Source organism: Macaca thibetana, chromosome 13 (genome assembly GCF_024542745.1).
Source record: "Macaca thibetana thibetana isolate TM-01 chromosome 13, ASM2454274v1, whole genome shotgun sequence".
NCBI lineage: Eukaryota > Metazoa > Chordata > Mammalia > Primates > Cercopithecidae > Macaca > Macaca thibetana.
In genome coordinates, this window is record NC_065590.1 from 21564461 (window position 1) to 21582902 (window position 18442).

Genomic DNA, 18442 nt, shown 5'->3' on the forward strand with positions numbered 1-18442 from the left:
CACAGTTTCCAGGGATTAGGTCATAGATGTAGCTTTGGGAGTGAGCCATTATCAGCCTACCACACCTATAAACCAGAAATGCAAATGGAAACAGCATTGAGATAACCACCAGTTTTCATCTGTCAGATTGGCAAAGGAAGAAAAGAATGGTAACGCCCAGCATTGGCCACTGTGCTAAGAAGCACATAGATGCTGGACCATTGTGTAACAGTTCTAAAGAGGAGTTTGGCAATACCTGTGAAATACCTTTAAAAATGTGAACCTTTGACTTACCCACGTACTTCTAGGATTTTATCTGAAGGAAACAACCAGATACACAAATAAACCTGTAGACGTGTGTTCATCACAGTAAAAAAAATCTAGAAACAATCTCAATGTCCCCTATAGGGAATTATGAAGTTATGTGCATTTATCTAATGGAATGTTATGACATTGTGGAAATATGTTTGTCAATGTAGAAGGAAGCTCATAATGGTAAGCAAAAGTAGCAAATTAAAATTAACATGTAGACTTCCACTTCCCATTCTAATGGGGTATTGATGTCAGATTGACTTTCTTCAAGAACAACTATAAACTCTGGATAAAATACCAAAATAAAACAAAACCCAGGTGAGTTGAAGGCATCGCTGTCAACCAAGTCAGCCAGGACGTGAGGAGTCAAAACACCAGAAGGGAAATTCATTCAAGTGAGTTTATATTTACTGCTGTTTCATCCCCTCAGAAAATGTGGTGATTTGCAGCAGCAGGCATAGAGACCAAACCAAAAACAACCATCTAGAGCATGCACACTACAGCTTGCTGCCTGTTTTTGTATGGTCTCAGCTAAGACTTTTTTTTTTTTTTTTTTTTGAGATAGAGTTTCACTCTTGTTGTGGGTTCAAGCAATTCTCCTACCTCAGCCTCCTGAGTGGCTGGGATTACAGACAAGCACCACCACGCCCGGCTAATTTGTATTTTTAGTAGAGATGGGGTTTCTCCGTGTTAGCCAGGCTGGTCTCTAATTCCCGACCTCAGGTGATCTGCCCGCCTCGGCCTCCCAAAGTGCTGGTTTTTCAGGTGTGAGCCATGTTGCCTGGCCACTTTTTTTACGTTTTTAACTGGTTGGAAAAGATTATAAGGGCCAGGCACGGTGGCTCACGCCTGTAATCCCAGCACTTGGGGAGGCCGAGGAGGGTGGATCGCCTGAGGTCAGAAATTCAAGACCAGCCTGGTCAACAAGGCGAAACCCCGTCTCTACTAAATATACAAAAATTAGCCGGCGTGGTAGTGGATGCCTGTAACCTGGGAGGCGGAGGTTGCAGTGAGCCGAGATCGCACCATTGCACTCCATCCTAGGCAACAAGAGCGAAACAACATCTCAAAAAAAAATTGAAATCAGAATATCTCATCACAGCAAAATTTCTTCACAAAGTAAGTGTCCTAGAGGCTTATTTGTTAGTAAAGCAAGGAGAGCTGTTTACTGATGGTGAGTTAAATTGTACTCAAGAGCGGTTGCCACAGAAATATGTCCAGAGAAGGCCGGTCGCGGCGGCTCAAGCCTGTAATCCCGGCACTTTGGGAGGCCGAGACGGGCGGATCACGAGGTCAAGAGATCGAGACCATCCCGGCTAACATGGTGAAACCCCGTCTCTACTAAAAAATACAAAAAACTAGCCGGGTGCAGTGGCGGGCGCCTGTAGTCCCAGCTACTCGGGAGACTGAGGCAGGAGAATGGCGTAAACCCGGGAGGCGGAGCTTGCAGTGAGCTGAGATCCGGCCACTGCACTCCAGCCTGGGCGACAGAGCAAGACTCCGTCTCAAAAAGAAAAAAAAAAAGAAGAAGAATTATGTCCAGAGAAAATAAACTTGCCTTTCACCATTGCCAAAAGAGTTTAGGACATTGAAAATAACATCAATAGTCAATGGGGACTGGGAGCAGTGGCTTACCTGTAATCCCAGCACTTTGGGAGGCTGAGGCAGGCAGATCACCTGAGGTCAGGAGTTTTAGACCAGCCTGGCCAACATGGCAAAACTTTGTCTCTACTAAAAATACAAAAATTAGCTGGATGTGGTGGCGCACCCTTGCAATCCCAGCTACTCAGGAGGCTGAGGCAGGATAATTGCTTGAACCCGGGAGGTGGAGGTTGCAGTGAGCTGAGATTGTGACACTGCACTGCAGCCTGGGTGACAGAGTGAGACTCCATCTCAAATAAAATAAAATAAAATAAAATACATGACAACAATAGCACAAAAGGCAGAGGGGGGATATGGCATTGAACCAAACTAGGGTTGTCTGAGAAGTGGTGAAAGTAGGAATTTAAAGTACGCTCTAGCAGGCCAGGCCTGGTGGCCCATACCTGTAATCCCAGCGCTTTGGAAGGCTGAGGGGAGGTGGGTCACTTGAGGTCAGGAGTTCGAGACCAGCCTGGCCAACATGTCGAAACCCTGTATCTACTAAAAATACAAAAATTAACTGGGCATGGTAGTGCACACCTGTAATCTCAGCTACTAGGAAGGCTGGGGCAGGATAATTGCTTGAACCCAGAAGGCAGAGGTTGCAGTGAGCTGAGATTGCGTCACTGTATCCCAGCCTGGGAGAGACAGCAAGACTCTGTCTGGAAAAATAAATAAATAAATAAGGTACACTCTAGTAAGTCAAGAATGCATGTGGTCATCCCTAGAATAACACTCACTGAATCATTAAAGAATGTATTACTGGCTGGGTGTGATGGCTCACACGTGTAATCCCAGCACTTTGGATGCCCTAGGCAGGTGGATCACCTGAGGTCAGGAGTTCGAGACCAGCTTGATCAACACGGTGAAACCCCTTCTCTATTAAAAATACAAAAATTAGCCGAGCATGGCGGCACATGCCCATAGTCCCAGCTATTCGGGAGGCTGAGGTAGGAGAATCACTCGAACCCAGGAGGCAGAGGTTGCAGTGAGCCGAGATTGTGCCACTGCATTCCAGCCTGGGTGACAGAGGGAGGCTTCATCTCAAAAAAAAAAAAAAAGAATATTACTAACTAATGAGCAAGAAAGGAGAAAGGAGGCAAAAATTAACAAATGGGACAAATAAAAATATATTAAAATAATAAAGTCAAAATTTCAGAAATTATTTTAAATGTATATGATCTAAACACTCCAAACTTAAAGACAACATTTTTAGAGTATATTTTTAAAAAGCAACTATCTGCTGCTTACAAAAGCTACACCCTTGGGGTGATGACAAAGTAGGTTGAAAGTAAAAAGAGGGAGAAGGATAAACATAAAAATGCTAACCTAAAGAAAGCTGATTAGCCGGGCGGGGTGGCTCATGCCTGTAATCCCAGCACTTTGGGAGGCTGAGGCGGGTGGATCACGAGGTGAAGAGATTGAGACCATCCTGGCCAACATGGTGAAACCCCGTCTCTACTAAAAATACAAAAATTAGCTGGATGTGTTAGCATGCGCCTGTAGTCCCAGCTACTTGGGAGGCTCAGGCAGGAGAATCACTTGAACTCAGGAGGCAGAGGTTGCAGTGAGCCAAGATTGTGCCACTGCGCTCCAGCCTGGCGACAGAGTGAGACATCATCTCAAAAAAAATAAATAATAATAAAACGCTGATTAGGCCAAGTGCATTGGCTCATGCCTGTAATCCCAGCATTTTAGGAGGCTGAGGCAGGCAGATCACTTGAGCCCAGGAGTTCAAGACCAGCCTAGCCAAGATGAGGTGAAACCTCATCTCAACTTAAAAAATTAAAATTAGATGGGCATGGTGGTACATGCCTGCAATCCCAGCTACTTGGGAGGCTGAGGCAGGAGACTTGCTTGAAACCGGGAGGCAGCAAGATTCTGCCATTAAATTCCAGATTTCAGCCTGGGCCACAGAGCAAGACTCTTGTCTCCAGTGGCTGGGGGGTGGGGGGGAGGTGCGGGGAAGAAAGCTGATTTATCTATACTAATATTAGATGAAGTAGGCTTTAAAACAAAAATATTAGTAGAGATAAATGGGACGTTTTGTAATGATAAAAGGGGAAGATAAAATAACTCAAAATTTGCATTTACCTAATAACATAGTTTCGAAAATATGCGTAAAAGCAGAATGGAAAGGAGAAATAGACAAAACTACAATCATAGCTGGCAATTTTAATATACCTCTTTCTGTAACTGACTGAACAAACCACAGAAAATCAACAAAAATATAGAAAACTTGAACAATGCAATTAATAAACTTGACATATATGGAAAACATTGCAACAACAACTGCAGAATCTATATGGGGTTTTTTTTTGTTTGTTTGTTTTGGTTTTTTAATTGGGATGGGGTCTCACTCTGTCACCCAGGCTGGAGTGCAGTGGTATGATCTCAGCTCACTGCAACCTCCGCTGCCCTGGTTCAAGCAATTCCTTAGCCTCCCGAGTAGCTGGGATTACAGGTGTGTGCCACCACGCCCAGCTAATTTTTGTATTTTTAGTAGAGACAAGGTTTCACCATGTTTGCCAGGCTGGTCTCGAACTCCTGCCCTCAAGTGATCTGCTCGCCTAGGCCTCCCAAAGTGCTGGGATTACAGGTGTGAGCCACTGTGCCCAACCTCTATATGCTTTTTAAGTGCACATGCACATTTCAAAGAATGGCCATGCAGAGTATGTTTTTTGACCACAGTGGAGATAAGCTAAAAAGCAATTTTAAGGCCAGGCACTGTGGCTCACGCCTGTAATCCCCGCGCTTTGGGAGGCTGCTGGTGGGCAGATCAGGAGGTCAGGAGATCAAGACCATCCTGGACTAACATGGTGAAACCCTGTCTCTTCTGAAAAATACAAAAAACTAGCCAGGCGTGGTGGCAGACGCCTGTAGTCCCAGCTACTCAGGAGGCTGAGGCAGGAGAATGGTGTGAACCCGGGAGGCGGAGCGTGCAGTGAGCTGAGATCGTGCCACTGCACTCCAGCCTGGGTGACGAAGAAAAGACTCCGTCTCAAAAAAAAAAAAAAAGCAATTTTAAAAGAAAATAGGAAATTTGAATATCCGAAAATTTTGGAAATTATGCAAATATATTCCATTTTATTTATTTAAAAATTAAAAATATATATATTTTTTTATTTTTTGAGACAGAATCTCACTCTGTCGCCAGGCTGGAGTGCAGTGGCACAATCTTGGCACATTGCAACCTCCACCTCCTGGGTTCAAGCAATTCCCCTGTCTCAGACTCCCAAGTAGCTAGGACTACAGGCGCGTGCCACCACGCCTGGCTAATTTTTGTATTTTTAGTAGAGACGGGTTTCACCGTGTTGGCCAGGATGGTCTCAGTCTCCTGACCTCATGATCCACCAGACTCGGCCTCCCAAAGTGCTGGGATTACAGGCATGAGCGACCGCACCCGGCCCTATTTTTTAATTTAATTTAATTTAATTTTTTGAGACAGACTGTCTGTTGCCCAGGCAGGAGTGCAATGGCACGATCTCGGCTCACTACAACCTCCACTTCCCGGGTTAAAGCGATTCTCCTGCCTCAGCCTCCAGAGTAGCTGGGATTACAGGCACGTGCCACCACACCTGGCTAATTTTTGTATATATATTTTTTTAGTAGAGATGGGGTTTGGCCATGTTGGTCAGGCTGGTCTGGAACTCCTGGCCTCAAGTGATCCGCCCACTTCGGCCTCCCAAAGTGTTGGGATTACAGGTATGAGCCACCACCTGTGACCTCTATATGCTTATTAAGTGCACATGCAAATTTCAAAGAATTGCCATACAGAGTATGTTTTTTGACCACAGTGGAGATAAGCTAAAAAGCAATTTTAAAAGAAAACAAGAAATTTGAATATCCCTACAATTTTGGAAATTATGCAAATATATTCCATTTTATTTATTTAAAAATAAAATATATTTTTAAAGAGAAAAAGTATAGTACAGTAATGAAAGGGAACCATAAAACGCAAAACATATCAATACTTAAGTAGTAAAAGGATATTACGAACAACTGTGCTAATAAATTTGAAAATTTATATGAATGAACAAATTCCTTAAAAAACTTGACCTCGCCGGGCGCGGTGGCTCAAGCCTGCAATCCCAGCACTTTGGGAGGCCGAGACGGGCGGATCACGAGGTCAGGAGATCGAGACCATCCTGGCTAACACGGTGAAACCCCGTCTCTACTAAAAAATACAAAAAACTAGCCGGGCGAGGTGGCGGGCGCCTGTAGTCCCAGCTACTCGGGAGGCTGAGGCAGGAGAATGGCGTGAACCCAGGAGGCTGAGGCAGGAGAATGGCGTGAACCCAGGAGGCGGAGCTTGCAGTGAGCTGAGCTCCGGCCACTGCACTCCAGCCTGGGCGGCAGAGCGAGACTCCGTCTCAAAAAAAAAAAAAAAAAAAAAACTTGACCTCAACTCATATAAGAAGAATTGAAAAATCTGAATAGGTCTATTACTGTTAAATAAGTGGAATCTGGCCAGGTGCCGTGGCTTGCACCTGTAATCCTAAAAGATTCAGAGGCTGAGGTGGGAAGATTGCTTGAGGTCAGAAGTTTGAAAGCAGCCTGTGCAGATTGGGAGACCCCATCTCTACAGAAAATTTAAAAATTAGCCAGATGTGTTGGTGAGCACCTGTAACTCCCAGCTACTTGTTGGGGGCTGAGGGGGAGCATCACTTGAGCCTAGGCGATTGAGGCTTCAGTGAGCTGTGATTGTGCCACCGTACTCCAGCCTAGGCAACAGAGAGACCCTGTATGGGGAAAAAAAAAAAAAAAGAAATCCATAATTTAAAATGTTCCTACGATATAATTGTACACCCAGATGGCTTTCATTGATTAATTATTCTAAACTTTCAAAGAAACAAATAACACAATCTGCTATGGGTTGAATTGTGTCCCTTCCAAAAATGGATATGTTGAAGTCTTAACCCCCAGTATCTCGGAATTCCAAATGTGAGTATATTTGGAAATAAGGCATTGCAGATGCTGTTCATTAAAATGAGGTCATGCTGGAGCCCCTAAACCAGTATGACTTGAGTCCTTATAAGAAGGCAGAGAGAATGCCAGGTGAAGATGGAGGCCATGTATCTGTGAGCCAAGAAACACTGAGGTTCGGCTTCACTGGAAGCCACAACAGAGGCATGGAGCAGATTCTCCCTCAGAGCCTACTCAGAAGGAACCAACAATGCTGCTGCTCCTTGATTTTGGACTAACCTCCACAGCTATGAGGGAATATATTTCTGTTGTTTTAAGCAGTCCAATTTGAGGTACTTTGTTACAACAGCCTAGGGATACTAATACACAATTTTATATAAACTCTTCCAGAGAACAGAAAAAGCAGAAATACTCATTTTATAAGTTCAGCATAATCTTGATACTACAACTAACAAAGATATTATAAGAAAAGAAAATTACAACCAATCTTTCTCATTACCATATATGCAAATATCCAAAATAAAAAACAAATTTTTTTGCGAGACAGAGACTCGCCACCACACTCAGCTAACTTTTTTGTATTTTTAGTAGAGACGGATTTTCACCATGTTGGCCAGGTTGTGATCTGATTGCCTCGGCCCCTCAAAGTGCTAAGATCATAGATATGAGGCACTGTGCCTTTCCAAAATAATATATTATTATACTGGATTCAACTATATATAAAAAACGAATAGAGCTGAGTGCAGTGTCTCAGGCCTATCATCCCAGTTACTCAGAAGGTCAAGACTTGAGGCCAGGTGTTCAAGACCAGCTTGGGTGACATAGGGAGATCCCAGCTCTAAATAAACTAATTAAATAAAAATTTTAAATATAAATTAAAAGAATAGTAAGTCATGATAAATTGGATTTATTCCAAGACTGACAATTGATTTATCATTCAAAAATTTAATCAATATAATTTACCACAATTACAGAATAAAGGAGAAAAACCATATGATCACTTCAATAGATACTATTATTTTATATAATTCAGTGTCTATGTATAGTTTTTTTAAAAATAAAAGCTCTTGGCAAACTAGAAATATCAGGAACTTCTGTAATATGGTAAAGGTTGTCAATCAAAAAATACAGTAAATATCATGCTTGATGAAATATCGAAAACTTTTCCTTTCAGATTGGGAATAAGGAAAGGATGCTTGCTAACATCACTTCTATTCAGATTTACAATAGGAAATTTTAGACAATATAATAAGGCAAGCGAAATAATGAAAAAGGGCCGAGCACGGTGGCTTATGCCTGTGATCCTAGCACTTTGGGAGGGTGAGATGGGCTGATAACTTGAAGTCAGGAGTCTGAGACCAGCCTGACCAACATGGTGAAACTCCATTTCTACTAAAAATACTAAAATTAGCTGGGTGTGGTGGTGCACACCTGTAATCCCAGCTACTCGGAAGGCTGAGGCAGGAGTATTGCTTGAACCTGGGAGCTGGAGGTTGTAATTAACTAAGATTGTGCCACTGCACTCCAGCCTGGGCAACAGAGTGACTCAATCTCAAAAAAAAAAAAAAAAAAAAGGCTGGGTGTGGTGCCTCACGCTTGTAATCCCAGCACTTTGGGAGGCCGAGGGGGACAGAATACCTGAGGTCAGGAGTTCGAGACCAGCCTGGCTAACATGATGAAACTCCATCTCTACTAAAAATACAAAAATTAGCTGGGCATGGTGACATGTGCCTGTAATCCCAGCTACTCAGGAGGCTGAGGTGAGAGAATAGCTCGAACCCGGGAGGATGAGGTTGCAGGGAGTGGAGATTTCACCATTCCACTCCAGCCTGGGTGACAAGAGTGAAAGAAATTCTGTCTCAAAAGAATGAAAAGGTATATTATATTAGTTGGAAGGGAAGAAATAAAACTCATTATTTTCAGACAACGTGATTTGTATATAAGAAAATGTAAAATAATTCATCAACTATTAGAATTAAGTGAATTTAGCAAAATCTCTCTATAGATCAATATAACAAATGTCAATTGCATTTCTACATACTAGCAATCAACAATGAGAAAATCAAATAAATGATATCATTTAGATAGCATCAAAATTCACCAAATCCCAGAAATAAGTTCAACAAAAGATATGCAAATCATCTACATAGAAAACTAAAATATTACTCATGGGAATTAAAGAAGACTTCAACAGAAAGAAAAGGTAGGAATATTCTGTTTTCATCAACTGGAATATTTAATATTATAAAAATGTTAATTCTACTCAAATTGATGAATATATTCAATATAAACCCAATAACAAAACCGTGTGTGTGTGTGTGTGTGTATAAATTGACAAGCTGATTCTACAATAGATATGTGTATTAGTCATGTTTTTTATTTTCTGTATTTTATTAATCTTTTAGATCCTGAAGGCCTTGCTGACCTGGGAAAGACTGCCCCTCTCAGAGCTAGCTAATTCCTAGAAATACTAAATGGCTCTCCTGTGAGGGAGCCTTTCAGATGCAAAACAACCAATCCAGAGCCCATACCCTCCAACCTCCTCCTTTGTTGCACTCTCACAGGGCTCTTACTCCTCAATATTCCCCTTCCCTAATCACCCCAGGGCCAGGTACCAGACAGCTCAGGACCGCCACTGCTCCCTGGAGCCTACTGAATTTATTCAAACTAGCCAATGCCAGTCCTTCTTAGCCTGTAACCGCTTCTCCCATAGTACCTGTGAAAACCACAAAAAAAGGCTCTTACCCATGCTTTCTTCTCACTTCTGCCTCCTAACTGGCCATGGTACTTCCCCACGTGGCCCTGTGTGGTGCTGCATGCCCTGTCTTCTTGGGTACTATGAATAACAAATTATCTTTTCAATGGCAGTTGTGACCTAATCTGTCAGTCTCACCAAACCTGAATACTAATAAAACCTACATTTTAAAACAATATGGCATGTAGAAGGCTAAAAATAGCATAGATGACCTTGAAGAACAAAACCCAAACACTTACACTAACAGATTTATTTATTTATTTATTTATTTATTTATTTATTTATTCTTTTTTTTTTTTTCTTTTCTTTTCTTTTTTTTTTTTTTTTTTTGAGACATCTTAATCCATCACCCAGGCTGGAGTGCAGTGATGCCATCTCAGCTCACCACAACCTCCTCCTGGGTTCAACTGATTCTCCTGCCTCAACCTCCCAAGTAGCTGGGACTACAGGTGTCTGCCACCATACCTGGCTAATTTTTGTAGTTTTAGTAGAGACAGGGTTTCACCATATTGGCCAGGCTGGTCTCAAACTCCTGACCTTGAGTGATCCACCCACCTCAGTCTCCCAAAGTGCTAGCATTATAAGCATGAGCCACCACACCCAGCCTGCACTAAAAGATTTTAAGACTTGTTAGAAATGTGCAATGCCCTGGCTGGACACAGTGCCTCATGCCTGTAATCCCAACACTTTAGGAGGCCAAAGTGGGTGGATCGTCTGAGGTTGGGAGTTTGAGACAATCCTGACCAACATGGAGAAACCCCGTCTCTACTGAAAATACAAAATTACAAAGTGGCTGGGTAGCTCGAACTGGGTGGAGCCCACCACAGCTCAAGAGGCCTACCTGCCTCTGTAGACTCCACCTCTGGGGGCAGGGCATAACTGAACAAAAGGCAGCAGAAACTTCTGCAGACTTAAACGTCCCTGTCTGACAGCTTTGAAGAGAGTAGTGGTTCTGCCAGCACCGAGTTTGAGATCTGAGAACGGACAGACTGCCTACTCAAGTGAGTCCCTGACCCCTGAGTAGCCTAACCGGGAGACATCTCCCAGTAGGGGCTGACCGACACCTCATACAGCTGGGTGCCCCTCTGAGACGAAGCTTCCAGAGGAAGGATCAGGCAGCAACATTTGCCGTTCTGCAATATTTGCTGTTCTACAGCCTCTGCTGGTGATACCCAGGCAAACAGGGTCTGGAGTGGACCGCCAGCAAACTCCAACAGAACTGCAGCTGAGGGTCCTGATTGTTAGAAGGAAAGCTAACAAACAAAGGACATCCACACCAAAACCCCATCTGTACCTTAACATCATTGAAGACCAAAGATAGATAAAACCATAAAGATGGGGAGAAGCCAGAGCAGAAAACCTGAAAATTCTAAAAATCAGAGCACCTCTTCTCCTCCAAAGGAATGCAGCTCCTCACCAGCAATGGAACAAAGCTGGATGGAGAATGACTTTGATGAGTTGAGAGAAGGCTTCAGATGATCGATAATAACAAACTTCTCCAATGTTCAAACCCATTGCAAAGAAGCTAAAAACCTTGAAAAAGGATTAGATGAGTGGCTAACTAGAATAAGCAGCATAGAGAAGACCTTAAATGACCTGATGGCGCTGAAAACCATAGCACGAGAACTACGTGATGCATGCACAAGCTTCAGCAGCTGATTCGATCAAGTGGAAGAAAGGGTATCAGTGATTGAAGATCAAATGAATGAACTGAAGCAAGAAGAGAAGTTTAGAGAAAAAAGAGTAAAAAGAAATGAACAAGCCCTCCAAAAAATATGGGACTATGTGAAGAGACCAAATCTGTGTCTGATTGGTGTATCTGAAAGTGATGAGGAGAATGGAACCAAGTTGGAAAACACTCTTCAGGTATTATCCAGCAGAACTTCCCCAACCTAGCAAGGCAGGCCAACATTCAAATTCAGGAAATACAGAGAATGCCATAAAGATACTCCTCGAGAAGAGCAACTCCAAGACACATAATTGTCACTCCAAGTCACATAATTGTCAGATTCACCAAAGTTGAAATGAAGGAAAAAGTATTAAGGGCAGCCAGAGAGAAAGGTTGGGTTACCCACAAAGGGAAGCCCATCAGACTAACAGCGGATCTCTCAGCAGAAACTCTACAAGCCAGAAGAGAGTGGGGGCCAATATTCAACATTCTTAAAGAAAATAATTTTCAACTCCGAATTTTATATCCAGCCAAACTAAGCTTCATAAGTGAAGGAGAAATAAAATCCTTTACAGACAAACAAATGCTGAGAGAGTTTGTCACCTCCAGGCCTGCCTTACAAGAGCTCCTGAAGGAAGCATTAAACATGGAAAGGAAAAACTGGTACCAGCCACTGCAAAAACATGCCAAATTGTAAAGACCATCTATGATAGGAAGAAACTGCATGAACTAACAAGCAAAATAACCAGCTAACATCATAATGACAGGATCAAATTCACACATAACAATATTAACCTTAAATGTAAATGGGCTAAATACTCCAATTAAAAGACACAGACTGGCAAATTGGATAGAGTCAAGACCCATCAGTGTGCTGTATTCAGGAGACCCATCTCACATGCAGAGACACACATAGGCTCAAAATAAAGGGATGGAGGAAGATCTACCAAGCAAATGGAAAACAAAAAAAAAGCAGGGGTTGCCATCCTAGTCTCTGATAAAACAGACTTTCAACCAACAAAGATCAAAAGAGACAAGGCCATTACATAATGGTAAAGGGATCAATTCAACAAGAAGAGCTAACTATCCTAAATATATATGCACCCAATACAGGAGCACCCAGATTCATAAAACAAGTCCTTAGAGACCTACAAAGAGACTTAGACTCCCACACAATAATGGGAGACTTTAACACCCCCACTGTCAACATTAGACAGATCAACGAGACAGAAAGTTAACAAGGATATCCAGGAATTGAACTCAGCTCTGTACCAAGCAGACCTAATAGACATCTACAGAACTCTCCACCCCAAATCAACAGAATATACATTCTTCTCAGCACCACATTGCACTTATTTCAAAATTGACCACATAGTTGGAAGTAAAGCTCTCCTCAGCAAATGTAAAAGAAGAGAAATGCTAACAAACTGTCTCTCAGACCACAGTGCAATCAAACTAGAACTCAAGTTTAAGAAACTCACTCAAAACTGCTCAACTACATGGAAACTGAACAACCTGTTCCTGGATGACTACTGGGTACATAACAAAATGAAGGCAGAAATAAAGATGTTCTTTGAAACCAATGAGAACAAAGACACAACATACCAGAATCTCTGGGACACATTTAAAGCAGTGTGTAGAGGGAAATTTATAGCACTAAATGCCCACAAGAGAAAGCAGGAAAGATCTAAAATTGACACCCTGACATCACAATTAAAAGAACCTGAGAAGCAAGAGCAAACACATTCAAAAGCTAGCAGAAGGTAAGAAATAACAAAGATCAGAGCAGAACTGAAGGAGATCGAGACACAAAAAAACCTTCAAAAAATCAATGAATCCAGGAGTTGGTTTTTTGAAAAGATCAACAAAATTGATAGACCACTAGCAAGACTAATAAAGAAGAAAGGAGAGAAGAATAAAATAGATGCAATAAAAAATGATAAAGGGGGTATCACCACCAATCCCACCGAAATACAAACTACTGTCAAAGAATATTGTAAACACCTCTACACAAATAAATCAGAAAATCTAGAAGAAATGGATAAATTCCTGGACATATACTCCCTCCCAAGACTAAACCAGGAAGAAGTTGAATCCCTGAATAGACCAATAACGGGCTCTGAAATTGAGGCAATAATTAATAGCCTACCAAACAAAAGTCCAGGACCAGACGGATTCGCAGCCATTGTGGAAGACAGTGTGGTGATTCCTCAAGGATCTAGAACTAGAAATACCATTTGACCCAGCCATCCCATTACTGGGTATATACCCAAAGGATTATAAATCATGCTGCTATGAAGACACATGCACACGTATGTTTATTGTGGCACTATTCACAATAGCAAAGACTTGGAACCAACCCAAATGTCCATCAATGATAGACTGGATTAAGAAAATGTGGCACATATACACCATGGAATACTATGCAGCCATAAAAAAGGATAGTTCATGTCCTTTGTAGGGACATAGATGAAGCTGGAAACCATCATTTTGAGCAAACTATCGCAAGAACAGAAAACCAAACACCACATGTTCTCAATCATAGGTGAGAATTGAACAATGAGAACACTTGGACACAGGGTGGGGAACATTACACACCGGGGCCTGTCATGGAATGGGGGGAGGGGAGAGGGATAGCATTAGGAGATATACCTAACGTAAATGATGAGTTGATGGGTGCAGCACACCAATATGGCACATGTATACATATGTAACAAACCTGCACATTGTGCACATGTACCCTAGAACTCAAAGTATAATTAAAAATAAATAAATAAAAATAAAAGAATAAAAAAGAAAGAAAGAAAGAAACAAACAAACAAAAAACAAAATTAGCCAGGCATGGTGGTGCATGCCTGTAATCCCAGCTACTCAGGAAGGCTGAGGCAGAATTGCTTGAACCTAGGAGGCGGAGGTTTCGGTGAGTTGAGATTGCACCACCGTACTCCAGACTGGGCAACAAGAGCGAAACTTGTTCTCAAAAAAAAAAAAAAGAAAAAGAAAAAAGAAAAAAAAGAAATGTGCAATACCCCTTCTTGGTGCTAGTCTAGACAATTAGACTAAGGGAAGAATCTAGACACAGATCCACACTTATATGGTACCTGATTTATGATAAAGTTGTCATGTCAGTGAAAGAGAGAAAGGGTGGCATTAGCAACCATCCATATGGAGGGAAGAACCTTGATCTCTAATTCAAGGCATACCCAAAAATACATTTCAGATGGATTGTAGATCTACACTTAAAGTAAAACAACAAAGCTCCTAGGACACAATAAGGATAATATCTTCATAACCTTGATGTCAGCAAAGATTTCTTCAATAGGACCCACAAGTACTAACTATAAATGTAAAGTGAAAACTGGTCTATATTAAACTTAAGACTTTTGAGCCAGGTGTGGTTGCACACACCTGCCTGTAATCCCAGCACTCTGGAAGGCTGAAGCAGTCAAATCACTTGAGCCCAGGAATTCAAGACGGGCCTGGCCAATATGGCAAGACCCCATTTCTACTAAAGATACAAAATTAGCTGGGTGTGGTGGCACTTGCCTGTAGTCCCAGCTGCTTAGCAGGCTGAAGTGAGAGGATCGCTTGAGCCCAGGAGGTTGAGGGTGCAGTGAGCTGCGATTGAGACCCTGCCTCAAAAAGAAAAGTTAAGAATTTTGATTTTTTTTTTTTTTGAGATGGAATCTTGCTCTATCACCAAGGCTGGAGTGCAGTGGTGCGATGTCAGCTCACTGCAACTTCTGCCTCCTGGGTTCAAGCAATTCTCCTGCCTTGGCCTCCCGAGTAGCTGGGATTACAGGCGTGTGCCACCACGTCCGGCTAAATTTTTTTTTTTTTTTTTTTTAGTAGAGATGGGGTTTCACAGTGTTAGCCAGGAAGGTCTTGATCTACTGACCTTGCGATCTGCCCGCCTCAGCCTCCCAAAGTAAAAAATTTTGATTTCTTAAATAACATCATTATTAAAGTAAAATGGCAAGCCACAGACAAGATGATAATATTTGCTTTACGCATATCTGACCAGAGACTCATTTGGAATGTATGAAGAACTTACATAAACCCATAAGGAAAAATCCAGACAACCCAAGAAGAAAATAGACAAGATACTTGACTGGATACTTCATCAAAAAGTATATCCAGGCCGGGCGCGGTGGCTCAAGCCTGTAATCCCAGCACTTTGGGAGGCTGAGGCGGGTGGATCACGAGGTCAGGAGATCGAGACCATCCTGGCTAACATGGTGAAACCCTGTCTCTACTAAAAATACAAAAAACTAGCCGGGCAAGGTGGCGGGCGCCTGTAGTCCCAGCTACTCGGAGGCTGAGGCGGGAGAATGGCATGAACCCGGGAGGCGGAGCTTGCAGTGAGCCGAGATCGTGCCACTGCACTCCAGCCTGGGTGACAGAGTGAGACTCCGTCTCAAAAAAAAAAAAAAAAAAAAAAAAAAAGTATATCCAAATAAACAAGAAGCATATGAAAACGTAGTCAACATAATTAATGCCTGACAAATAGTATATGCACAATAAATACTTGTTGCATAAGTAAACTAACAACTTTGTGGCCATTATTATTATTTCCCCTCTTCTTTTTTTTTTTTTTTCTTTGAGATGGAGTCTTGCTTTGTCACCTGGGCTGGAGTACAGTGGTGTGATCTCAGCTCACTGTAACCTTCACCTTCTGGGTTCAAGTGATTCTCCTGCCTCGGCCTCCTGAGGAGCTGGGATTACAGGCACGTGCCACCACACCCGGCTAATTCTTGTATTTTTAGTAGAGAAGGGTTTTACCATGTTGGTCAGGCTGGTCTCGAACTCTTGACCTTGTGGTCTGCCCGCCTTGGCCTCCGAAAGTGCTGGGATTATAGGCGTGTACCATAGCGCCCGGCCGATTTCCACTCTTCTATAATGCCTCAAAACTTTCTCCAAGATGTAAGTTCATTAACCCATCTGTTCATGAATTCAGCAGCTACTAACCTAGTGGTAAGTTTGCCCAGGATATGGTTTGTGCCCTGGGGAATTTGCAGTCTCTCAGGGAGGTAAAACAGAGAGAGCCATGCAATGCCCTGGGACAGCACCAGCTGCCCCTCATTCTTACCTTCCTCTGCTCCCATCTGTGCAACTGCAGACCTAGGAAGATCTCACTGTCTCCACCCCTGCTGGCCCAGCTACCCTTTACACCTGACCTCTTGGGCCCATGGATCTCACTGACTTTCATGGCCTGGAAGAGGGCAACTTCCTGTACTTCTTTCTTCAGTTGAGACCAGATGGGAATTTCCTTAAAATATCTTTTGTTAGGAAATTGAGGTAAAGCGATGACAAAAATGCTCAAAAGACAAAAGCACAAAAATGGAAAGGTTTGGCCAGGTGCAGTGGCTCATGCCTGTAATCCCAGCACTTTGGGAGGCCGAGGTGGGCAGATCACGAAGTCAGGAAATCGAGACCATCCTGGCTAACACGGTGAAACCCTGTCTCTACTAAAAATACAAAAAAAAAAAATTAGCCGGGCGTGGTGGCGGGCGCCTGTAGCCCCAGCTGCTCAGGAGGCTGAGGCAGGAGAATGGCGTGAACCCAGGTGGAGCTTGCAGTGAGCCGAGATCGTGCCACTGCACTCCAGCCTGGGCAATAGAGCGAGACTCCATCTCAAAAAAAAAAAAAAAGTTTATAAAATCTGGACTTTTCACCTCAAAGTCTTGCTGCAATCATGTTTTTTGAAAGGTTGATTAAATGGTCAGTAACATCAAGTTCTTCAACAGCTGAACTTTTGCTGCTATGCTCTTTGAGAAGTAAGTCAATGCAATAATATTCCTGTTCTGAGTTTGTAAACTGTAATCAAATTAGAAATTGATAAATATGTGTGTGTGTGTATACACATAAACTCTAAGATTCTGTCATCTCCTTTACATTGAATAGAGGTTGAAGAGAACTATGTAGCAACACAGACAATGCTAAACAATACATAGCACAATGGAAAACTATAGGTACCAGATCATTACATTACACATATGGACAAGGTCTTTAAGGAAAATGAAAATGTGTTCATGTGGTGGATGAAGTGGGTGATTTTCCCCCTTTTTTCAAACATCCTTCATTATTTTCTTCATGCTACTCTAGCAATACATAAAAGTCACACAAAGATTTGACAGAGCATGAACATAGAGGAATGCCAATTTGTAAACTGCTCCCAAGTCCAATTTTGTGCTGCTAATTTTAAAGCTAGTGCTATTTTCTAGTAAATAGAATATATGTAGAAGTCTGCATTTCTTTTTGTCGATTTGACCAACATATTTTAGCATCATCTGCAAACTGGCAAATAAAGTATAAAGCATAACAAATGGTTTTTGTTCTAATCTGGGATAATTTCTTGCAGCAATCACTGGTGGTTGTTCTGATACACCAGGAATGGAGGCTGAGGGGGTGGAGAGGGGGTGAGGATTTGTTTTGTTCTTATCTTGACTGCAAAGTCCAAAGCTATTTACTTTTTTTGTTCTAGATTTCTTTCACAGAGCATTAATTACCTGGAGAAATTGTTTCCTAATTGCAGTTTTTTTTGGGAGGGTAATCATTTCTAAAGAAATAAATATTCCTTCCAGGTGGCTCAAAATGTTCCTGGCATGCAACACCAGTTTAATATAAAGTGTATATTTGAAGTGTTTTCATATTACTGCATGCCTGTTCATGATAAATCTGCTGTGGTCACAATGAATTTTTTTTAGTTACATCATTATGTCTTTTTGCAGATATGGAATTAAATCATTTTATGGGTAAGTTAAGATTTGAACAAGAGTGCATAGCCTACTTATTCCATGAGTTGAAGGATTTTCCCATCTACCAAAAATTGCACTGAATCACCTCAATAAATGATTATTAAGTATTCTTTGAATTTAAAAAATGGATTGTGCCATCAACCTGTCTTTCCTGTTGTCGCCAGAAAGAAGAACATGGCAAACTGAAAGCCGTGAGGATTTGAGTTTGCATCTGGGTTCTAATCATTACTATGTGACTCTGAACAAGTCAGCTTAGTATTCTGAAGCCTTGGTTTTCTCATCTATGAAACTGGAAAACAGAACCATGAAATGTCTTGTCTGGTCCTGATTATACAGACAAATCAGCTGCTAAGGACACTTGTGGTCCAACGGGGGAAATCTCAACATGGTCTATGTATAGAA

The 18442-nt window shown here is 42.1% G+C and overlaps 1 protein-coding gene across 1 annotated transcript; it reads right to left on the reverse strand.

Moving 5' to 3' along the window:
* Positions 1-1144: 1144 nt before the first annotated feature.
* Positions 1145-16914, reverse strand: LOC126934392 (putative uncharacterized protein encoded by LINC00269; the record flags this gene model as incomplete). Its single annotated transcript, XM_050755215.1, has 4 exons — positions 1145-1182; positions 2380-2472; positions 3748-3838; positions 16864-16914. Coding segments are annotated over 4 exons (273 nt in total), but the record flags the coding sequence as incomplete, so codon positions are not given.
* Positions 16915-18442: the final 1528 nt, after the last annotated feature.